The sequence below is a fragment of the Oryctolagus cuniculus genome, chromosome 8 (assembly GCF_051225735.1).
Source record: "Oryctolagus cuniculus isolate XC-2025 breed Fujian yellow rabbit chromosome 8, ASM5122573v1, whole genome shotgun sequence".
Classification (NCBI taxonomy): Eukaryota; Metazoa; Chordata; class Mammalia; order Lagomorpha; family Leporidae; genus Oryctolagus; species Oryctolagus cuniculus.
In genome coordinates this window covers 96646363-96670003 of record NC_142874.1, presented here as the reverse complement: position 1 = coordinate 96670003, position 23641 = coordinate 96646363, and the positions used below count along the sequence as shown (strand labels likewise).

The following is a 23641-nucleotide window of genomic DNA, read 5'->3' as shown; positions in this document are numbered from 1 at the left end:
TATCCTGGTCTCCCATGGGGTGCAGGGCCCAAGGACTTGGGCCATCCTCCACTGCACTCCCTGGCCACAGCAGAGAGCTGGCCTGCAAGAGGGGCAACCGGGACAGAATCCAGCGCCCTGACCGGGACTAGAACCCGGTGTGCCGGCGCCACAAGGCAGAGGATTAGCCTAGTGAGCCACTGCGCTGGCATGGATGGGCTTCTTACAAACAATAAATCACTTTTCTCATGTCTTACTGTTTTTTGCTTTGGGACTTTTGCTATGGTTTTTGCTGTCATTACAATTTTGTCATTTATTTTTCAAACTTTAACAAAAGAGCTATTTTGTTACATAGAGACCTTTATTTTCAGAACTCAACTTGAATTTTCTTTCTAAACTTTTTTAAAAATTTGAGAGGCATGGAGACAGAGAACTCCTGTCCAATGGTTCATGCCCCATATATCCCCAGAAGGCAAAATGGCAGGCCAAGGCTTAAGCCAGGAGCTAGGCACTTAATCCATGACTCTTCATGTGGGTGGCAGGGACCCAATTACTAGAACTATCACCACTGCCTCCTAAGGTCTGAACTAGCAGGAATCACCAGATATTGAGCCCAAATGCTCTAGTGTGATTTGCTGGCATCTTATCTGATACTAAACACCCTCGCCTGAATTTTTTGGGTTTTATTGATTTTTTTTAAGGATTTATTTATTTGTTTGAAAGGCAGAGTTACAGAGAGGCAGAGAGAGAGAGAAGTCTTCCATCTGCTGGTTCACTCCCCAGATGGTCGCAGTGGCTGGAACTGTTCTGATCAGGAGCTTCTTCCAGGTCTTCCACACAGGTGCAGGAGCCCAAGCACTTGGGTCATCTTCTACTTCTTTCCCAGGTCATAGTAGAGAGCTGGATCCGAAGTGGAGCGTCTGGGACTTGAACCGGCGCCCATATGGGATGCCAGCACTGAAGGTGGCAGTTTTACCCTTTCTGCCACAGTGTCAGTCCTATTGATGACTTTTAGATACCAATAAATATATAAATATATTGTCTTAAGCCTTGAGTATTCTTAGTACTAGTAAATCTCAATTTTCTCCCCCCTTGGGAAATCTCCATGTCCCATTGTAATGTTATAACCTGGTACATAAAGGAGTAAACTGGGTGCAAAACACATCTGCATGTTTTATATAAAAACTTTTAAAATAATGATTTGAAGGTAGTTTGAAACACTAGGTTTAGAATAAAAGCTCTCCACTTTACTGACCAACAAAATGATACAAAAAGAAATTGAAAAGGAAGTCTTTTTACTTGTCCCTGTACATTTGTGTTTATGAAGTTTTTAACAGTTGTACTCTTAGTAGCTGTATTTGTCACTTTCCTTTTCAGTGTTAACAGTAGAACTGAAATGTGTATAAACTACAAAGCTCTACTTCACTTTTACATTGTTTCTAATTTTTAATTTTCATATCCCTTCCTTGGAAAACATAGATGTTATATTAAGTCAAAGGTGGTTCTCTTCTGTCTCTATTATGCCCAAATGGTTTTTAACCAGTTTTTACTCTAGCTTTTCACCAAGTCTTAGATTGTTTGTTTTCACTCTTTCAACTCATTTGGCTATAGATGAGGTTTTTAATTCAACCTATAAATATCAATATTGTATCTTTACATTTTGAGTCATATAATAGTATATATTTATACTAATGTAGAGACTGTATTTTTAATTGTAGATTATTTTGACATTTTCATCCTTAAGTCCTATTTACCAGTAAGCTTAATAACTTATCATATTGTCTATAAAGACCTTATGAATAAGATAAACATGTTATAATCTTAAGAAACTTATTTTTAGTGATTAATCAAAATAACTTCAGTTGAGTTACTAGAATTCTCAGCATACTTTTCTGGACCTATAATCTAGTCAATACCAATGTTTTAGACATTAAATTTAAAACTCAGGGGGAAAAAGCTTCCTCAACTTGAGATCTTCTCTCCAGATCTCCATTCTTTGGAGTTCCCATGAGTGTGACCTGAAGAACTTGGAACCATTGAAATTCAAATGTAGGTAGGTAAGTGTTCACACCAGCGCATGCGTTGATTGCCTTATATCTCTTTGTATATGCATCTGTATTGCACCCCCTCAGTTTCTTTCTTTTCCTCCCCATAGATCATGTAGGGCCTGTGTCATCCTGGTATTACATAATTTTGTAAATCTGTATTTTGGTCAGTATTTGTCTGTGATGTGTGTCAGGAACAATTATTAAAAGGTCTTCAGACATTTATGACATTGTACTGTCTAAATACTGTCTTCCACACATAAGTGTCTGCTATGTATGGGCCTGGGTTGCATTATTGTGAATTGCTATGTTTGTTGAGCTCTGATAAGCTTTTCCCTGGAGTTGCTGGTATTCATTGAGGGATGCAAAAGTCATAGTCTTGTAGTTGTTTCACTTACTCCCTTAATTGTATCTAGAGATTGTCAATTTTTCCTGGTTCTAAAAGAATCTCTTTTTGTTAGTCTTTCACTTAAAATTCACTCTAGATATGAGTGTTAGCTGCTACCCTTTGAAAAACATTCGCAAGCTTTCTTTAATATCAGTTTAACCCACTCAGACAGGACCCATACTAAATCCCCATTCCACTCCTTCACCCCCTACCCCCAAAAAAGAGTTCTTCCCCAAATAAAGAAGATGATATGTTTAAGTACTTTATTAAGGTCATTTCTCTAAAAATATCTGAGTACCAAAATCTCGAATTTTTACCATGCTTTTAATTTTTATTTCCTTCTGTCTTGTTATCACATCATTGAACTTCAGAATGTCTTTTCCATGTTTTCTTCACTGTCCCCCCACCACCTCTGATGGAAATTAGGTAGTCTTTTGACATTGGATGCTAAAATTTGTTCTCAAGACTCTTTCTACACTTAAAAATGATTGAAAATATCAAACAAGTTTTATTTGTGTATATCAGTTACATCTATTGATATTTTCTTTATTGGAAATTTTAAATGAGGCAAAGTAGTATTGGATTTTTTTAAAGATATTTATTTATTCGAAAGGCAGAATTACAGAGAGGCAGAGGCAGAGAAGTCTTCCATCTGCTGCTTCACTCCCCAAATGGCCACAACAGCCAGAGCTAGGCTAATCCAAAGCCAGGATCGAAGAGCTTCTTCCAGGTCTCCCACGCTGGTGCAGGGGCCCAAGGACTTGGGCCATCTTCTGCTGCTTTCCCAGGCCATAGCAGAGAGCTGGCTGGGAAGTGGAGAAGCCAGGACTCAAACTGGCGCCCATATGGGATACTGGCACTGCAGGCGGTTGCTTTACCCACTACACCACAGTGCCAGCCCCAGTAGTACTGGATTTTAAAATAATAAACCAATTATATGTTAACATAAGTAACATTTTTATCAGAAAAAAATTTTAAAAACTGAAAAATAGCATTTCACTGGGATTGCATGGTTGTGAATAAATGGCTGCTGATACAGTTAGGTGCCACTTCTGGGTTCATGCTGAAGTAACAGCAGTTTTACCTGCCATTAATTTTGTACTATCAGTGTCAGTGAAAAAGGCAAATGAAACTGTTTTTTGTTTTGTTTTGTTTTGTTTTGTTTTGTTTTGTTTTGTTTGTTTTTTTATAATTTTGACTGTGTGATCGATCCTATGAAAGGATTTCAGGGACCCTGCTTTGATAACCATATCTAGGATGCTTCGGCATCATAAAATGAAATTTTTTAGCAACCTGTTTGATTAGAGGAGTGACCCCCTTCCTGGGCCTTCATTATCTGAAGAGAGTGACTTGCCTGCAGTGTGAACATATTTTAGAGTTAGTTGACTATGATTATTTTTTAGCAACATGGAAGTGGATATTAAAACAGGAAACCCAATTAGTCCAAAATGAAATCTGTCCAGTTGGATGACCGTATATCTTTCTCTTGTGTGTTGTATGTGTGTTGTTGTACGTGAGTATATAATTAACTGGGCTCCTGTATAGTTTAGAAACATTTTCACGTAGCAATGTGATTTTCATTAATTATGGCAATTCACACCATATACCATTTGGCCATGCTACTTTTTCTCCTGATCTGCCACAATTTCAAATATTACTGCTTCAATTTGTATGCCAAAGATTGTAGTTAAGCTCTGCAACATTTCTTAACTTTTTGGTCCTCTTTTCCTTAGAGCCAAAATTTACAGCATTGTAAAAGAGGTCCAAAATGGTGGTAGATATGCCAAGTTAGAAGAACATCTGAAGAACATAATCTTCTAAGTGGCATTCTCATCTTTAGTTATCTCCATGATAAAATGTGTTACTCCTCTGATGTCCCTGGACTGTTGGATTTTCGTAGTTTCTACCAACAGTACTGAGGGGGTGTGTGATGCTTACGTATATGCAGACTTATAGTGGAATTTGACTCACACTCAATGCATGCGCTAGTGCTCACGCTTACGTACCTGAAATTTTAATGATTGTTCAGCTCTGCAGTATTTAAAAGGTAGTCTAAATAAATACATAAACAAACTGCTAAAGAACAAGGATATGCAGAGGTGATAAAAAGAAAGCACTCTCTCTTCTGGTAAGTGATGACGTATAATTTCTAACTTGGAAATTCCTTGGTGCATGATCCTTACAAACACTGTAACCAGAATGCAAGTATTCTGCCATTATAATGCAGGTATAGCAATGTATCCTATAGCATAAGTATTTTGCCTCTAAAATGTATTGTGAATTATTCATCATTGCTGAGTTGTATATTCAGAAAAAATGTTTACCATCAAAAGTGTAAAAACAGATCATTTGGTTGACTACACTACATTCTTTATCTCTTTTAGAATAGATTTCTTAATTCCATTGCAAATTGGAAATTGTTTTAGGGGATTTGAACTCTAACTTCCCCTTCTTTTGTCAGGTTTATTTTCTGTTGTTTTGTTAATAGGCCCTTTTCTAATGTAAGGGCTCCCATAAGCAAACCAAATGATTATCCCTACATGCCCACTCATCAGTTTTCAGGAGCAATAAATCTCTGTTGGCTGTCTTCAAACCTTACTTTAAAACCTGGAAGAATCAACAACAAAGACCATCAAGGAAGTTATCACCTGGCATGTGAGACAGCTCAGTCTTGCCTTTATGTTCTTGTCTCATAATCCACCCACTTCCTTATCTACAGGTTAAGAACTATAAAGAATAATAAAAAGGGGTTTAGCAGACAAACCCTGTCAAGGGATTTGTGCTGTGAAGAAGAATGTGTTTTGTTAAAACAGAGTTTTTATCTTTAGATCCCAAATAAGTAACTTAAGAGAATTTGGAGAAAAACATTAGCTTGAAAATGGCAGATAATTTTCAGGAGAAAAAAGAATGTGAAAAAGCATTCCTAAATCTTTATGAAGCAATTAGCAGTAGTAGTAGTATTGTTCATAAATATGTGAATGCATGTGTCTTTCTCAGCTTATTCTCAGAGGTAGTACTTGTGGTTTACACTTCACCTTCAGCCTCGCTGCACGTGTTCTGTTATTGTCCATAAAGAACCAGTGTGGAGATCCAAAGCTTGTTTAGTGCCTTAAAGTCAATTGCTTAGAAAGTGAAGGCAAACAAGGGTGACAGGGTCGTGTTGACCTCATTCATCACCTCTCAAGCTAGCTCTTTTACTGTTATTAAATAAAACTTGAAAAAGAAAATATTTTAACCAATTTTTCCTTGTTAAAAGTACATTCCTTCCTAGATTAAGTCTTCAAAGAACGCCCTGCTTGCAAATACTCAGAGTCAATTATAAACCTTTTAATTTTTACAATGAAGAAACTGTTTTTAAAGAATTTTAAGATTTTTGTCTCCTTTATTGGTCTTTATTAAGCTTTATTTTTCTTAAGCTTTTCGTATATTCCCTGATTTCCTGTAATGTACATGTTATTTAACCTTTCAATTTCAAAATTATGGTAATTTTTCATTATTTATACCTATTAAAAGTCTGATCTTTATTGGTATGACTCATTTTTTTACCCAAAAAAACCTATGATTTGATATATTCTTTAAATTTAATTCCATTTCTAAATTTCTTTGGTAAAGGTTCAGAGCACACAGCTCTTACAAACCCACTCTGTTTTTTCAGTTTTCCAGACAATCATATGAATGGATGCCGTTTTAATGTAATTCAGATAGCACTGAGTATATAATAGAGATTAAAAGAGATTTTTTTCTTGCTAATATTAATTTCATATTTGAACACCTTTGTTTTTTTTTGTTTGTTTGTTTGTTTTCTCTTTCTTAACAGATTCCCTTCAGGCTCAGCTTATCAATATGGGTGTTATTCCTACCTTAGTGAAATTACTGGGTATCCACTGTCAAAATGCAGCTCTTACAGAGATGTGTCTTGTTGCATTTGGAAATTTAGCAGAACTTGGTAAGTCCTAGGCATGAACCACATAATAAATTTTCCTTTACATATCAAGAACCTGGAAATTCATTTTTTGTTATATTAATTTTAATTTTAAGCATTACAGGATGTTTTCTAAAGTATTAAGAAGAAGTAGATCCAATTAGATCTTAAGATTATATTATTTATAATTGATACTACATTGCTTTCCTAATTACATTCTGTATTAAGGTTTAATGTTTACATTGTATATTATTTAATGGAGTTGAATATTTAAATTTTTTTTGATAGGCAGAGTTAGTGAGAGAGAAACAGAGAGAAAGGTCTTCCTTCCGTTGGTTCACCCCTCAAATGGCCACTACTGCCAGCGCACTGAGCCTATCTGAAACCAGGAGCCAGGTGCTTCCTCTTGGTCTCCCATGCAGGTGCAGGGCCCAAGCACTTGGGCCATCCTCCACTGCCTCCCCGGGCCACAGCAGCGAGCTGGACTAGAAGAGGAGCAACCAGGACAGAACTGGCGCCCCAACCGGGACTAGAACCTGGGGTGCCAGCACCACAGGCGGAAGATTAGCCTAGTGAGCCGTGGCGCCGACCCGAATATTTAAAATTTTATCAATTGACTTCAATATTCTTACACTGGGACTGGTCTTGAAATCAATGTATATTCATGCCAAAAATAAAATACATTATAATTACATTGTATAAATCTTTGCTGATTAGATAAGAAGGAATGTAGCAGGCTAAGGTTCCTTTCCCTTTTTCACAAAATCCCTAAAAATAACAGAACTTTTTCATGAGAATATATTTATAACAACATTAGAAAACAAATTTTCAAAAAATATTTATTGTATTTACTTGAAAGGCGGTTACAGAGGGAAGGATAGAGACAGAGAGAGGGGTCTTCCATCCGCTGGTTCAGTCCCCAGATGGCTACAAAAGCCATGACGTGGCCAAGCCACAGCTAGGAGCCAGGAGCTTCATCCAGGTCTCCCACGAAGGTACAGGGCCCCAGGCACTTGGGCCATCTTCCACTGCTTTCCCAAGCACATTAGCAGGAAGCTGGATCAGAAATGGACCAGCCAGACCCTATATGAGATGCCAGCACTGCAGGTGGTAGCTTAACTCACTATGTCACAGTGCTGACCTCCACAAATTGGTTTAAACATTTCTTTAATTTATTCAAAAGGCAGAGTTACAGAGATTTTCCATCCACTAGATCACTCTCCAAATAGCTACAGAAGCCATGGTGTGGCCAGGCAAAAGCTGAGCTAGAAGGTTCACCCAGATTTCTCATGTGGATGCAGGGGCCCAAGCACTTGGGCCATCTTCTACTGTTTTCCCAGTCACATTAGCAGAGAGCTGGATCTGAAGCAAAGTAGCCAGGACTCAAATCAGCACCCATGTGGAATGCTGGTGTTCCAGGTGGGAGCTTAATCCACCTTACCACAATGATAGCTCCTTGAAAGCATAATTTAAGAAATCCTTGAAAATCAGAAAGCAAACGGGACCAGAATAATGCTGGAAACTCGTCCCTACTCTGATCAAAGGAATGAACCGATCCCTGACTACCCACCTCTCTTTTTCTGTTTTTTTTTTCCCTCTATGTGATGAATCAGCTTTCTTCTTCTTTTTCTCTCTGCTTTATATCCTCTACCTTCCTTCTCTCCTTTCTTCCTGTAACTCTTGACAGAATGTTATAGTTACTGATACAGATGTCCTTCAGAACCACATTCACACCAGATTCTTTATTAGGGTAAAGAAGCTAAATGATGTTACCGTAGGTATAAAAGTAGTTACAATAAAAAATGTCCATACTGTCAGTTATCCCTGTTTTATAAAGAAAGTAATAAAAGCACCATATAACCTTTCATGTTACACATTGAAATCTTGATTTCACTACTTTGCTTTTGTTTTGACTTCAAGCCAAGGCAGTAAGGATTATTCATCAGTGATAGATTTTTAAAGTCAATCACTGGGTCATATCCTAATGTTTGTGACTATCTTCTGTCTTCTGATTTTCTTCTTTTCTTACTATCCTGATTAACATTTTGCCATATTTTTCTTTATTATTTATTTTATTTGAGAGACAAACTTCCTATCCACTGGTTTACTCCCCCAATGCCCAGGAGCCAGGATTCAATCCAGGTTGCCTCTTTGGTGGCAGGGACTCAACCACTGGAGCCATCACCTGCTGCCTCTTAGGGTATGCATTAGCAGGAAGCTAGAATCAGAAACAGAACCAGGACTTGAACCCAAACATGCTGATACGGGATGCAAGCATTCCAACCACTGTACCAAACATCCCCTGTTCAACTTTTTTTTTTTTTCATTATTCAAGTAAGACCAAGATGGAGAAAGTTTGTTTAACGGGTACAGAGTTCTATTGCACAACAAGGTGACTATAGCTAATGATAATATGCTGTGTATTTCTCTAAAATTAAAAAAAAAAAAAAAACAAAGGATTTTTAACTGTTTTCAGCATAAAGATTGAATGCTTGTGGAGGTAGATGTTTACCCTCTTTGGATATTACACAATGTATACATGGATGAAAACATCACATGTTATATAAATGAGCAATTTTTGTGTCACTTAAAAATTATTTTTTAAAATCTGGATTTGTTTGGGAGATTGCAGACCACCTTAATTCAGCCTCATCCCCCCAGTCTATATTAAAAGATAAATTTGATTCAGCCCAGTTTTTTAAGATTAATTTATTGAAAGACAGAGCAACAGAGGAAAAGACAAAGAAAAAGTTCTTCCATCTACTGGTTCACTCCCTCAAATGGCCACAACAGCCAGGACTGGGCAAGGCTGAAACAAGGAGACTGAAAATCCACAGGAGTCTCCCACCTCGGTGGCATGGTCTCAAGTACTTGAGCCATCTTATCCTGTTTTCCCAGGCACAATAGCTGGGCAGCCAGGAGCTGAACCAGTACTCCTTTTAGATGCTGGCATCACAGATAGTGGCCTAACCTGCTGTGTCACAATTCTGGTCCTTTAGTCCAGTTTTACACTCAGTCCCTAGCTCCAGCTGCACTACCCCATTTGGAGGAGGAAAAGATAAAAGAAATATTCCATTATCTTTTAAAACTTTTAGTTTATATCAGGAACCGGTTATGCCCATTGTAGTATGCCCATTGACTCTGAAATAGAGCATATATTCCCTAGAATAATTTTTCTCCTGTCAATGAAAGTTTTATTGCCCGGTGTTAACTGGGGGTGTGTTTGGAGTTGAATTAATAAGTGTATAGAAACTAAGCAAATGAAAGAAAAATATTTGAAGGAAAATAAAGTCTTATCAGAACACTATATAACTAAAATTTACAGAATAGCTAAATTGGGAAGATAGAATGTATAGGATTCAAGATGCAAAGAAAACTAGTGTCTCATCTTTCATAGTAGAAAGTTGATCAGAAATATCTAAAATTAAGAAGTGGCCATACTATTACATTACAGCTAGGTAAGTTTAAAAAGAAATTAAGCTAAAAGAGGTTTATTTATTTGCTTATGAGGAAGAAGAAATAGGGAAGAGGAAGCTACAGTCTTCTGGTATTATTAGGTTAAACAACATTTTAAACTGTAATTTTGATTTTAAAAAAAGAGCATTAGAAAATGAAGTTCTTGCTGAAAGTCTGTTAAGAATGTTTGTCATTTAATTTGGATTTAATGTTCAAATCATACTTCATGCTGTCTTTTCACTCTAATCAACCTGCAAGGTAAGTATAGATTTTGTTCTTTAATTCTTGTATGTATGCTTTTTGTGCTAGCAAGCAAGAACTGAGTTACATAGCAGCAGTTTAGTAAATGTTTGGGGGAAGAGAATATGTTTTGAAAAGAAAAGAGTACAAATAGTATTATTTTAAAGAAGAATAAACGCACATAAGTAGGTGAGTAATGATATCTGTCTGCCTCACCTATGATTTTGTGTTTCTGAAACTCATTTCATTTGGAGAATTTCCTGAAGCAGAGGAACTATAAGCAATGTTCAAGAGTTAAATCATTTCTATTTAAATCAGACTATCCTCCTTTTAGGGTAGGATGTGCTGACCTTTACAGAATACAACGTCTAAGGGTTTAGTAGTTTATTGGAAAGGACACCTCACCTGTCCTCATAATTCTGGCATAGATTACTGATGTATGCACCAAATGTGGTGAAATGAAAAGCCAGCCAAGATTGTATTAAGCTGTATTAAAATTTGTATTTGTCCTTTCTCTTAAAAAATCTCTTAAAAAGTTAAGTTTACAGTATTCATACTTTTCTATTTGATATATAACATGGAGATTTACCAGAGGCTACAAAATGATATCTAACTCTTGGATTCATTTACGTGTTCATATTAGTTATTCATTTAGTCAATAAATTTATTTCAAACACCTGCTGTCTACCAGGCAGTGTTTCTGTGTGTTATGTTTGTGGTGGTTAAAATAATACAACTGTCCCTGTTAAGTCGATGGAGTGAACAATTATTTATTAAATAATTCACAAATAGGCATATAATTATAAATTATATAAATACCAAATATTATATATTATATTATGTAATAATATAGCATGTATTTTATATTATATAATATATATTATATGATATATATGTTATTATATATAAATATTAAATATCATATAAATTATGCTTTTCTGAGAAAGTAATTAGCATAAGGTGAGGAGATAACATTTTCAGAAAGTCATCATTTCAAAGCACCTACCTATACAAAGTATACAGTAGCTTTCTCAGGAAATTGTTGAATATGCTTCCACCAAAACAAAACAAATAAAGGAGAGAGGACAATGGTAACAGAGTCCCTAATTGAGAAAGAAGAAATGATCCATCAAGATAATGATTAAAGGGTTGATTGTAGGATGTCAACTGTGCCCCCAAACGTAGAGAACAACCAGTATTGATTAGATTCGGTCAGAATTCTCTGAAAGAAGTTTCTAGGAAACTTAATAGGATACTTAATTTTTAACCAAAGAAATTGAGAGGCGATTTGGAGAGAAATGGAATGGATTCAGGTTGGAATTTGAAGGGAGATTGGTAGATCTTGATGATTTATTGGACATGGATGTTGAGTAAAAACATGAGCAATGATCAGATTTCTGCTTTTATACAGATGGACTGAGGGAGAATTTACTGAGTTATGAAAGTCTAGAGGAAGAAGAGATTTCAGGGTATATCAATAGTTGTTTTAGATATTGAGTTTAGGATGCCCAAGAGATACTGAATTAGAGACATCAAATAGACAGTTAAATACATAGCTTGGAGTCCAGAGAAGGGCTAGTGAAATATAGTTATAAAATATCAACACACAGATGTGCTTTGATGCTATGGAAGAGAATTAATTACCTCATGTGAGAATAAGGTCCATAAATATAAGAAAGCAAAGGACTGGTATGTCCCAAGGAATAAGAATTCATAGAAGTTTGGTAGAAAGAGAAATAAACATGGACAACAAACTGTAGGAGTGGAAGAAAACAAGTTTGAAGTGGGTTTAGGAATTCCTGTGATTCAAAGTAGAGGCAGTGTGCATAGACAATACTGTCAAGAAACTTGTTTGTAAAAGAGACCAAGATTGAATGGTAGTTAAAGAAAGACATTGAATAAAGGTAAGATATTTGTTTTTCATATATTTTGAGAAACACTAAAGCATATTGAAATACAGACTGGCAGTGAGAAGTTGGAGATGCTAAAGAGTCAAGAGGGAATGACATCTTAAGTATTTGTGAAGAACTATGCTTTAATAGTAGGCATGTCAGGGCCAGTGCAAAAACATATCACTTTAATGGCATAAAGATAAAATAAGTCACATTTAATCCAGCCAGTCTGCTCATACAGTCTTTTATGAGTAATCTAAAGGCCTTGAAACTATAAATTTATTACTTAGTAATTTTATTGTTGCTATAGCTACCTGAATTGCTAGTGAAAACATTTTTTATAGCCTCAGATATAATTGGGTCAAAACATTTTCTCTAAAACCTTAGGCATTTTTCCTTTCAAGGACATTAAAAATGCTTTTTCTGTACTTAAAGAGTGCTTTTTTTTTTATCAGTAATGATACAAAGTGACCAAGCATTGAAAGTAATAGAACAATTTCTGGGTTTAATTTTGTTTATTTCTCTTATTTTGCAGAGTCAAGTAAAGAACAGTTTGCTAGTACAAACATTGCTGAAGAGCTGGTAAAACTTTTCAAGAAACAAATAGAACATGATAAGAGGGAAATGATTTTTGAAGTTCTTGCTCCATTGGCAGAAAATGGTGAGAAAATAAATATACCTTATCATATTTGATCATGAACACTTTTTCAGCTTTTTCCTAATATTCTTTAATCATTATTTGACTCAGAACCCTTCTTTGTTTTATTAGTGATGTATTAAGACTTATTTTGAGTATCTCTGACTGCAACTATATTATCTGCTCTGTAACTGTACCTACATTGGCCAAAGCTACAGAGCAGCAATAAGAAAACTGGGAAACTATTACCTTCTTTAGGGAGAAAATATTCTGGATTAACCCAAGGAGTAAGTAAATCAGTGTAAAGAAGCCATCTCATGTAAATAATTTTTCAAATATAATATCTACCACATAATCAAAAAGAACTAGACACTACATGAAGAAACAAGACAGTAAGTGAAAACCAGCACAAAGAGTGGGTATTAGCAGAAAGTTGCCAGTTACTGGCATTATTATGCATTGTCTACAAACAAGTATGCTTATTATATTCAAAGAATTAAACTGGAAGCTATAGCAAACTGACATAACAGATTTGAGAAAGCAACAAGCAAAAGTTCCTGAATTGAAAAGTTTAACCAAAATTAACAACTACTGGGATGTTTAACAGGAGAGTAAATACAGTTAATTCTGAAAATAAGTGAACTGGAAGATAGGTTTGAAAGAAGTCCACAGTGAAGATTAAATAAAAACAGACTCAGATGAAAGGATCCAAGATGGCTGAGAAGGGCATAGCAACACTAACTGAAGGTGCTGTGAGATATGAAAAGAAAAAGGAAGGACTACATTTCCAGAGGTCTGACAGAAATTTTCAGCGATGAAGTGAAAAAAAAAAAAAAAGACTCTAAAACTCCATGGGACAAGAGGAGCAGAGAAGACAGAGACACTGTCGCGGCACAGCTAGATCTGTGAGCTATACCATCTTACCACCTTGAGGTAGGGAGAAATCACCGTACCCCGCCACTTGCAGTTTTAGCTCAGAAGGAGTTCCACAGTCATCCACTCACTGACTTCTACTTCAGCCTGGAGAACTGACTGAGGTCTGAGCAACTGCCGGGCTTGCAGTCGGGAAGCGACATTGCTTTCCTTTCCTTTCCTCACCTCCCCCACCCACACAGAGCATCATACTCAGCAGTGAAAAGCCACACAGAGTGCTTCTATTCTGCTCCTACCAGCATCATAGTCAGAGTTAGGGCAATGTGTGGGTTAAAGGACAGATCTCCCACATCCTGCAAGTGTAGGAGTTTTTAGGCATTAGCCCCAGAGCTATGCTCACACACTGTACATGAGCTAGGGAATTTACCTAAGCTGTTAGGGTCTAACACATTAAAAAAAAAAAAAAAATCTATTCCAACTCTGGGAGATTTGGGTAACCAGTATACCCTGCAATACCAGGACTGTAACAATTCATTCTAAATTTCTCAGTGCCACCACAATCTACTCAGTGAACATAGGGAAAAACTTACTGCTTTCCACCTCTCTGGACTTACACACCCCACAGTAAAATCACCTGTATACCTTGTAGCCACCCTGTAGGACTGGAACAGAGTTCAGTTCACAACCCCCTAGCCCTAGACTAAGGCTGTTGTTGCTGTAAGCTACAGCACCAATTGGACCCTCCTAGCAGGACCTGAGGAAGGGTACATCTGTATCACACAGTAGTAGAGCCACAGCAGTTAGTACCATAAGCCCCAGCATCCCCAGGCTTGCTAGCAGGAGAAGAGAGCAGCCACCCTTGTCTCCCTCAGCACCAAGAACAACCCCTGGATATCACAGTTGCCAGAGAGAGTGACACTGAACTGTGTGGGCCAAAGAAACTCACCCAAGGAAACTATTATTTATCTCAAAACCACACTTATGTCCCTGTGAACTTCAGTAGACTGGACCACTGTGTCACTTGTAGACACAGATAAAACATTGATTAAGACAAAAGAAATCCATCAGAGACTATACTCCTAGGCTCTCCTAGAACTGAAGTCAAAGCAACAAGCCATATGATAACCTGCATTCCGGCTAAATCATAAACTTTCTTTTTCAGAGTGATAAGGTTTTATTGGAGATAGGGCATCCATCAGACCGGAAGGGACAGAGAGAGAGCGACCAGTCGCTCAGACCAAGGGAGAGCGAGGTTACATGGTTGAATGGAGAGAATACACCTGGGCAGGCCAGGCTGGCAGAGAGGCAGAGGGCTGAGTGTGCAGTCTGTTTGGACTCCTAGGTTTTTAAGGGAGTCTTTACCCACCTCCCCCTCTCCTCCAGGACAAAGGATGGAGAGTCCTGGCAGAAAGGTTTGTAATCATAAACTCTTAAAATAGAACCTACCCTGAAAAATTGTCCAAAGAGTGTGTGCCATTTTATATTTCCACCAGCAATGTATGAAGGTTCCAGTTTCTCTATATCATTACTAGTGCTTTGTTACTGTCCCTCTCTAGTGGGTATAAAGTGGTACCCTATTGGGACGAATACAGCAGAAGGGCAGATGTCAACATAGAGACACAGGAAACATGAAGAAGCAAAGTAGCATGACACCTCCAAAAGAACACAGTACTCCTCCAGGATTACATCTTGAACTGAAGGAAATCTATGAAATGACAGATACAGAATTCAAAATAATGATTGTGAGGAAACTCAGTGAGAGGCAAGATAATACAGATAGACATATTAAAGAAATGAGGAAATCAATGAGTGATTTGAATGGAAATAATACTAAGGAGATAGAACTCATTAAGAAGAACCAAATAAAAATTTTGGAAATGAAATCTTCAGTCAGTGAAATGAAAATATGATTGAGAGCTTTAACAGACCAAGTGGAGGAAAGAATTTATGACCTTGAGAACAAGAATTTTGAAATAACCCAGTCAGATAAAAATAGAACAGAGTTTAAAAGAATGAAGAAAGTCTACACTAAATAGGGGATACAACTAAGCAACCAAATATTTGTATTATAGGCATTCCTGAACGAGAAGAAAAAGAAAGACATTGAGAACTACTAAATGAAATAATAGTTGAAAATGTCCCAGGTCTTGAAACAGACATGGACATCCAGATACAGGAAGCACAAAGAACCCCAAGCAGACTCAACCAAAAAAGATCTTCTCCAAGGTATACTGTCATCAAATTGTCAAAAGTTAAAGACAAGTAGAGAATCCTAAAGATAGTAAGAGAAAAGCATCATGTTGCATCTAAAAACTAATTAGATTAACATGAAGATTCTCAGTGGCCAGAAGAGACTGGGAATGATATATTCAAGGTCTTAACAGAAAAAAAATTCTAGCCAGAATATTATATCCAGCAAAGCTATTCTTTAAAAGTGAAGGAAAAATAAAGTATTTTCTAGATAAGCAAAAACAGAATTCTCCACCACCAGATCAGCCTTAAAAGAAATTCTGAAAGGTGTCCTGCATTAGAAGTAAAGACGAAACGCATGACACTACCAAATTCACTGACAGAGCAGGTAGAATCATTATCTAATCAACAAAATGACAGGTCCCAATTCTTATCTGTCAGTACTAACCTTGAATGTAAATGGATTAAATTCACCAACCAAAAGAATTAGGTTGGCTGAATGGATAAAAAACCATAACCCTACTATGTGCTGCCTACAAGAAACTCACTGCACAAAGATACATGCAGACTGAAAATGAAGGTTTGGAAAAAGATGTACCAGGTAAGTAGAAACCAAAACAGTCAGCCCTAGCTATCCTGATATCACATAAAATGGACTTTAAATCATAAACTATAAAATGAGAAAAAGAAAAACACTATATTTAGATAAACGGTTCAATTCAGCAAGAAGACATAACAATCGAAAATATATATGTACCCAACACAAACTACTCAGATATATACAATAAATACTTTCAGACCTAAAGGGAGTTATAGATTCCAATACAATAATAATGGGTGACTTCAACACCCCACTCATCAATGAACAGAAAATCAATAAAGATACATTAGAGTTGGGGCTGGCTCCATGGCTTACTTGGTTAATCCTCTGCCTGCGGCACCAGCATCCCATATGGGCACTGGGTTCTAGTCCCGGCTGCTCCTCTTCCAGTCCAGCTCTCTGCCATGGCCCAGGAAGGCAGTGGAGGATGGCCCAAGTGCTTGGGCGCCTGCACCCACATGGGAGACCAGAAGGAGGCACCTGGCTCCTGGCTTTGGATCGGCATAGTTCCAGCCGTGGTGACCATTTGGGGAGTGAACCAGCAAAAAAGGAAGACCTTTCTCTCTGTCTCTCTTTCTCACTGTCTGTAACTCTACCTGTCAAATAAACAAATAAAATCTTAAAAAAAAAAAAACATTAGAGTTGAAACATAAATTGAGCAAATTGACCTAACAGACATTTATGGGACATTTCACCCAACTACTACAGAAAACAAATTCTTATCAGCACATGGAACATTTTCTAGAATAGACCACTTATTAGACCACAAATCATGTTCAGCAAAGTTTTAAAGATTGGTATCATGCCATGTATCCTCTCATACCCTAAAGGATTAAAACTAGAAATTAACAATAGAACACTCACAAATACTTGGGCATTAAACAACATGCTACTGAATAATCATTGTCTCACTGAAGAAATTAGAAAGGAAATCAAAAACTTTCTTGAAGTAAATTAAAATGAAAACAAACATTAAAATCTGTGGGATACAGCAAAAGCAGTATTTAGAGGTGAGCATTACTTGCTTACATTGAAAAAGAAATGTCTTGGGGGCCATTTCTGTGGTGTAGCAGGTGAAGCCACCGCCTGCAGTGCCAGCATCCCATATGAGTGCCGGGTCAAGTCCTAGCTACTGCACTTCTGATCCTGCTCTCTGCTATGGCCTGGGAAAGCAGTAGAAGATGGCCCAAGTCCTTGGGCCCCCGCACCCTTGTGGGAGACCCGGAAGAAGCTCCTGGCTTCAGATCAGTGCAGTTCTGGCCATTGCAGCCAACTGGGGAGTGACCCAGCAAATGGAAGACCTCCTTCTCCCTCCCCCTCCCCCTCCCTATATATCACAAACCAATAGCCAATATCATATCGAATGGGGAAAAGCTGAAAGCATTTCCCTTGAGATCTGGAATAAGACAAGGATGTCCACTTTCGCCACTCTTAGTCAATACAATACTGGAAGTTTTAGCAAGAGCAGATAGGAAGGAAAAAGAAACCAAGGGCATCAAAATATATAATAGGAAGGGAAACTATCCATGTTTGCAGATGACACGATGTTGTACATAGAAAGGCCTAAAAACCACCAAAAATGCTGCTAGAATTGATAAACCAATTCAGTAAAGTTTCAGGCTACAAAATAAACATACAAAAAATAGGTCTTTTTGTATGCTAAATAGTTTTTTCTGTATGCATAGGAGAAATCAAGAAAGAAATTCTACTCAGGAGCCACAAAAAAAAAAAAATCAGATATTTAGGAATAAATTTAACCAAAGAAGTAAGAGATCTCTATGATGAAAATTATCAGACATTGATGAAAGAAATCATCAAACACCCCAAAAATGGAAAAATATTTCTTGCTCATGGATCAGAAGACTCAATATCATTATAAGTCTGTCATACCTAAAGCAATATAAAGATTCAGTGCAATCCCTATCAAAATACTAATGATATTCTTTACAGAACTAGAAAAAGACATTGTAAAATTCATATGGAATCACAAAATACCCAGAATAGTCAAAGCAATCCTGAACAAGAAAAATCAAGCTGGAGGCATCACGATACCTGACTTCAAAGCTGTAGTAATTGAAACAGCCTGGTACTGGCATAAAAACCAAGTCATAGATCAATGGAACAGTATAGAGATCACAGAAATTAATCCACATACCTACAGCCTACTGATTTTCTTTTTGCTTTTTTTTTTATTTTATTTAAGGCATACAAATTTCATGTATTTCATATATACAGATTCAGGAACATAGTGATACTTTCTACCCTACCCTTCCTCCCGCCCATGTTCCCACCCTTCTTCTTCCTCTTCCTCTTCCTCTTCCCATTCTTATTTTTTTTTTTTTTTACAAAGACCTATTTTCAGTTTACTTTGTGCTCTTAAGATTAACCCTAGACAAATTCAACAAATAGAATGAAGAAGAAAATGTCATTGCATCTTAAAGTGTCAGTTTCACTCCTACAAATTACATTTTAGGTACTCTGTTACCTCAGATCAGGGAAAACATGATGTATGTCTTTTTGGCACTGGCTTATTTCACTAAGTATAATGGTTTCCAGTTGCATCCATTTTGTTGCAAACAACAAGATATTTTTAACTGCTATGTAGTATTCCATAGTGTATATATATACTGTAATTTCTTTATCTAACCTTCAGTTGATGGACATCTGGGTTGATTTAATATCTTAGCTATTTCTGAATTGAGCTACAGCCAACTGATTTTTGACAAAAGTGCTCAGACCATACAGTGGAGTAAGGATAGTGACTTCAAATGGTGCTGAAAAAATTGAATTTATATATGTAAAAGAATGAAGTTAGAGCCATATCTCTCACCATATATAAAAAATCAGCTCAAGATGGATCAAAGACCTAAATTTAAGACTGAGATGAAGAAGTTGCTGGAAGAAAACGTATGGGAAACACTCCAAGACATTGGGGTAAGGGACAACTTCTTGGACAAGACCCCCAAAGCACAGACAACAAAAGCAAAACTAAACAAGTGAGGCTATTTCAATAAACTCAGAAGCTTTTGCACAGGGAAGGAAATAATCAATAAAGTGAAGAGACATTCAACAGAATGGGAAAAAATATTTGCAAATGACCTGACAAAAGATTAATATCTCAAATATATCAGCAATTTAAAAACTCAGCAACAACAACAAAAAAATCAAGTTGAAAAATGGGCAGAGGACTTTAATAGTTCTTAAAAAGAAGAAATACAAGTGGCCAACAAATATATGAAAAAATGCTCAACCATCACTAGCCATCAAGGAAATGCAAATCGAACCACAAGGATATATCATCACACCCCTATCAGAGTGGCTAAAATTAAAAACACAGAGAGTAACAAATGCTAGTGAGGATATGGAGAAAGGGGAACACTTAACAACCTGTTGGTGAGAATGTAAATTAGTGCAGCCACTGTGGAAAACAGCGTGGAGATTTCCTAAAATAACTAGAAATAGTCTTGCCATATGATCCAGCAATCCCAAATGCTTGAAAAAGATGTATCAAAGGGATGTCTGCACCACCATGTTCATAGGAGCACTGTTCACAGTAGTCAAAATTTGGGATCAACCAGGATGTCCATCAGGTAAATGGATCAAGAAAATGTGATGTATATACACAGTGGAATGTTATTCAGCTATAAAAAGGAATGAAATTCTACCATTTGCAGCAAAATGGATGCATCTGGAGGACATCATGTTGAGTGAAATAAGTTAGACACAGAAAGACAAAATACCACATGTTCTCCATAATATGTAGGAGCTAAAATTTAAAAAGCAAACAAAAAAATTTTTTAAAGAAATCTGTGTATCAGTATTGCTAAAAATATAGTTTTGTAAAACCTTGTTTTAGACCATTGTGAAATCCATGGCTAAGAATGTTACACTATTTTAGTATTAATGATCTCTGATTACTTTAAAACTTACTGTATATGGGTGAAATGGTCATTTTTCCCTTTAATTATTGTTTATAGTCGTTTTCTTATTCCCACTAAACTTAAGGGTCTTTTTGCTTTTTACTTGTTAAAATGTCTTATTCAGTGAAGTATTAAGTCTTTTTACTATTATGTCAATTTAAAATATGCTATCTCAATAACAAAAAAAGAATGGGAGAAGGAAGGAGGATGGGATCCAGAAAGGGATAGAGGGGGAGGGAAGGAGTGATGGAAGAAAGGAATATCATTATGTTCTTAGAATTTGTGTCTACAAAGCACATTATCTGGTAAAAATTAATTAATTAGAAGGGTAAATAATTTTTGTAAAAATTAACAGAACCAGTTTATAAAGAAGAGGATAAAAGATACAGAGAATAAAGTGAGAAACTCTCCTGTAAGTTTTTTTGAAGTACTAGGAGAATAAAGATAGAGGTAGTGGGGTAGTATTTGAAGAAATTTTGGTAGAGAATTAATCAGAAATTAGTGTAACATACCAAATATTCAAGAGGCCCCTTGGCTCTAAGATAAAGATGTTCAGAGTAAACACTGAGAAAGTTTACCACCAGTATGGCATCTCGGGAGAGAACCAGTGGGTGGAAAGTAGGAGGGGTGTGTGTGTTTATGTATCTATGTATGTGTTCCAGTACCTCAGAGGTTAAAGACTCATACTAAAAGGTAGAAGTGTTTCTAAGATGAAAACACTGAATCTCTTTTTTTTTTTTTTTTAAGAATGGGATCCTTGACTGTGCTTGCCATATCTAGTTATTACTAAGAAAAGTAATCATTAAAAAACCATGCTAAATTGTATTTATTTTAAAAAGACAGTATATTTAATTTTGAAGTTTAATTTTAACTTTTATTTAATGAATATAAATTTCCAAAGTACAGCTTATGGATTACAATGCCCCCCCCCCCCATAACTTCCCTCCCACCCGCAACCCTCCCCTTTCCAACTCCCTCTCCCCTTCCATTCACATCAAGATTCATTTTCAATTCTCTTTATATACAGAAGATCAGTTTAGCATATATTAAGTAAAGATTTCAACAGTTTGCACCCACATAGAAACACAAAGTGAAAAATACTGATTGAATACTAGTTATAGCATTAAATCACAATGTACAGCACATTAAGGACAGAGATCCTACATGAGGAGTAGGTGCACAGTGACTCCTGTTGTGGACCTAACAAATTAACACTCCTGTTCATGGCATCAGTAATCACCCTAGGCTCTTGTCATGAGCTGCCAAGGCTATGGAAGCCTTTTGAGTTCACCGACTCTGATCATATTTAGACAAGGTCATAGTCAAAACTGAAATCTCAGAAAACACTGAATCTCAAATCTTTATGATGCAAGTAAAGCCAGATTTAGAGAGAAGCTTTTGTTTTATATATTTTTTTTCATACATATGAGAAAAAGAATAAAGCTAAAATCAGTAAACTCAGTATTCATTTCAGGAGACAAAAGAAAACAATCTAAAAACCAGAAGGAAGAAAATAAAAATAGCTGAAGTTAATGAAATAGAAAATATAAAACTAATACAAGTATGTAATCACCTAAGTTGAATCTGAAGAGACTTATTAAATTACTAAACCCCTAAAGTGGTATTAATTAGGGGGTGGGGGAACCACAAATAACTAAAATCAAGAATGCTAAAGAACTTACTACAGATCATACATATATTAATAGGATGTTATGAACAATTTGATGCCAATACATTTTTAAGCTTGCTTTATTCATTCATTCATTCATACGTTCATTCATTCATTCATTCATTTGAAAGGCAGAGTTACAGGGAGAGAGGTCTTCCATCTGCTGGTTCACTCCCCAAATGGCCGCAACAGCCAGAACTGAGCTGATCCGAAGCTAGGAGCCAGGAGCTTCTAGGTTTCCCACATGGGTGTATGGGCCAAATGTAATTGGACTATCTTCTGCTGCTTTCCCAGGCACTTTAGCAGGGAGCTGGATCGGAAGTACAGCAGCTAGGACTTGAACTGACACCCATATGGGATGCCAGTACTGCAGGCAGCTGCTTAACCCGCTATGCCACAGCACTGGCCCCTGATGCCAATGCATTTAGAAATGTGGGTGATACTAGAAAAATTAGACAATCTTTTCTTAAATTAATGTGTTGAAATCTTTACTTAGTATATACTAAGTTGATCTTTTGTATATAAAGATAATTAAAAATGAATCTTAATGAAGAATGGGATCAGAGAGGGAGTAGGAGATGGGATGGTTTGTGGGTGGGAGAGAGGTTATGGGGTGAAAACCACTATAATCCAAAAGTTGTACTTTTGAAATTTATATTTATTAAAGTTTTCTTAAAAAATTCTTTATTCATATCAAGTCCCAACAGAGAAAATACAAGAATGTAAATAAAAGACCAATCTCATCATGAAGATAGATCTAGCAAATCAACTCCAGTAATGTTCTTAAATTGAACATACCAGATTGTATTCATTCTGAAAATGTAATGCAGTTTAATATTCAAAATGCAATTGAGATAATTCATCACCTTAAAACATGTAAGGAGAAAAATCATGATCTCAGATGGAAGAAAGAGGATTTGATAAGGTTAATTGTCCATTCATGATTTTAACAATTCTTAGGAAGCCAGTATTAGGAGGAATTGTCTTTAATCAGAAAGAGATACCTACGAGAAGCCTACAGAAAACATCAGAGGTGAAATAAAAAAGTATTCCCTTGGAGACTGGGAATAAAGATTATCCCAGTTCCTGCTTAATCTTGTATAGGAGCTATGAGTACATTGAAGTGGAAGAATGAAAGAGAGAATGTAGCAAAGAAAGAATATTATTATTATTTGTAAATGATTATATATACTCAGTTTAGAGATCAGTTTTCTAGATGAGTTTTTTTAAATTAATATGAATTAGATTTCTGTCCTTCTATGTAGAATATTAACTCCAGGTGATTATTGGCTTAAATGTGAAAGTTATGCCCAAAAAGCTTTCCTGAAAATATAACACAGGACAATATCACCGTGGCCTTGAAGTACAGAAAGTTTGCTTAGGTCACAAAGAGCTCCATATGGTAGATTGCCTACATTATTCGAAGATGCCATTTAAGAGTGAAAACTAAGAGTGGGCCAAAGACTATATTTACAACCCAGCAAAGGCCTCAAAGTGTACAGTATACTTCTAAAAACTCCCACACATCAATAAGAAAAATGTAGAAAGCTCAGTGGGAAAAAATGTAAAAGATCTGAATAGGCACTTGACAAAAGATAAAACCTAGGGGCCGGCGCTGTGGCGCAGTGGGTTAACACCCTGGCCTGAAGCTCCAGCATCCCATATGGGCACTGGTTCGAGACCCAGCTGCTCCACTTCTGATCCAGCTCTCTGCTATGGCCTGGGAAAGAGTACAAGATGGCCCAAGTCATTAGGCCTCTGCACCCACGTGGGAGACCAGAAAGAAGCTCCTGGCTTCAGATCAGCATAGCTCTGGCCATTGCGGCCAT

General features: G+C 36.6%; 1 protein-coding gene across 7 annotated transcripts in view; it reads left to right on the top strand.

Annotated features, from left to right (window-relative positions):
• RAP1GDS1 (Rap1 GTPase-GDP dissociation stimulator 1) overlaps positions 1-23641 on the top strand; it is a 167569-nt gene that overhangs the window by 113630 nt on the left and 30298 nt on the right. For all 7 annotated transcript variants that reach the window (XM_070047837.2, XM_070047841.2, XM_070047840.2 and 4 more), the window contains 2 exons: positions 6230-6358; positions 12458-12583. In XM_070047837.2, coding sequence (XP_069903938.1) covers positions 6230-6358; positions 12458-12583 — 255 coding nt within the window. The remainder of the gene's footprint in view (positions 1-6229; positions 6359-12457; positions 12584-23641) is intronic.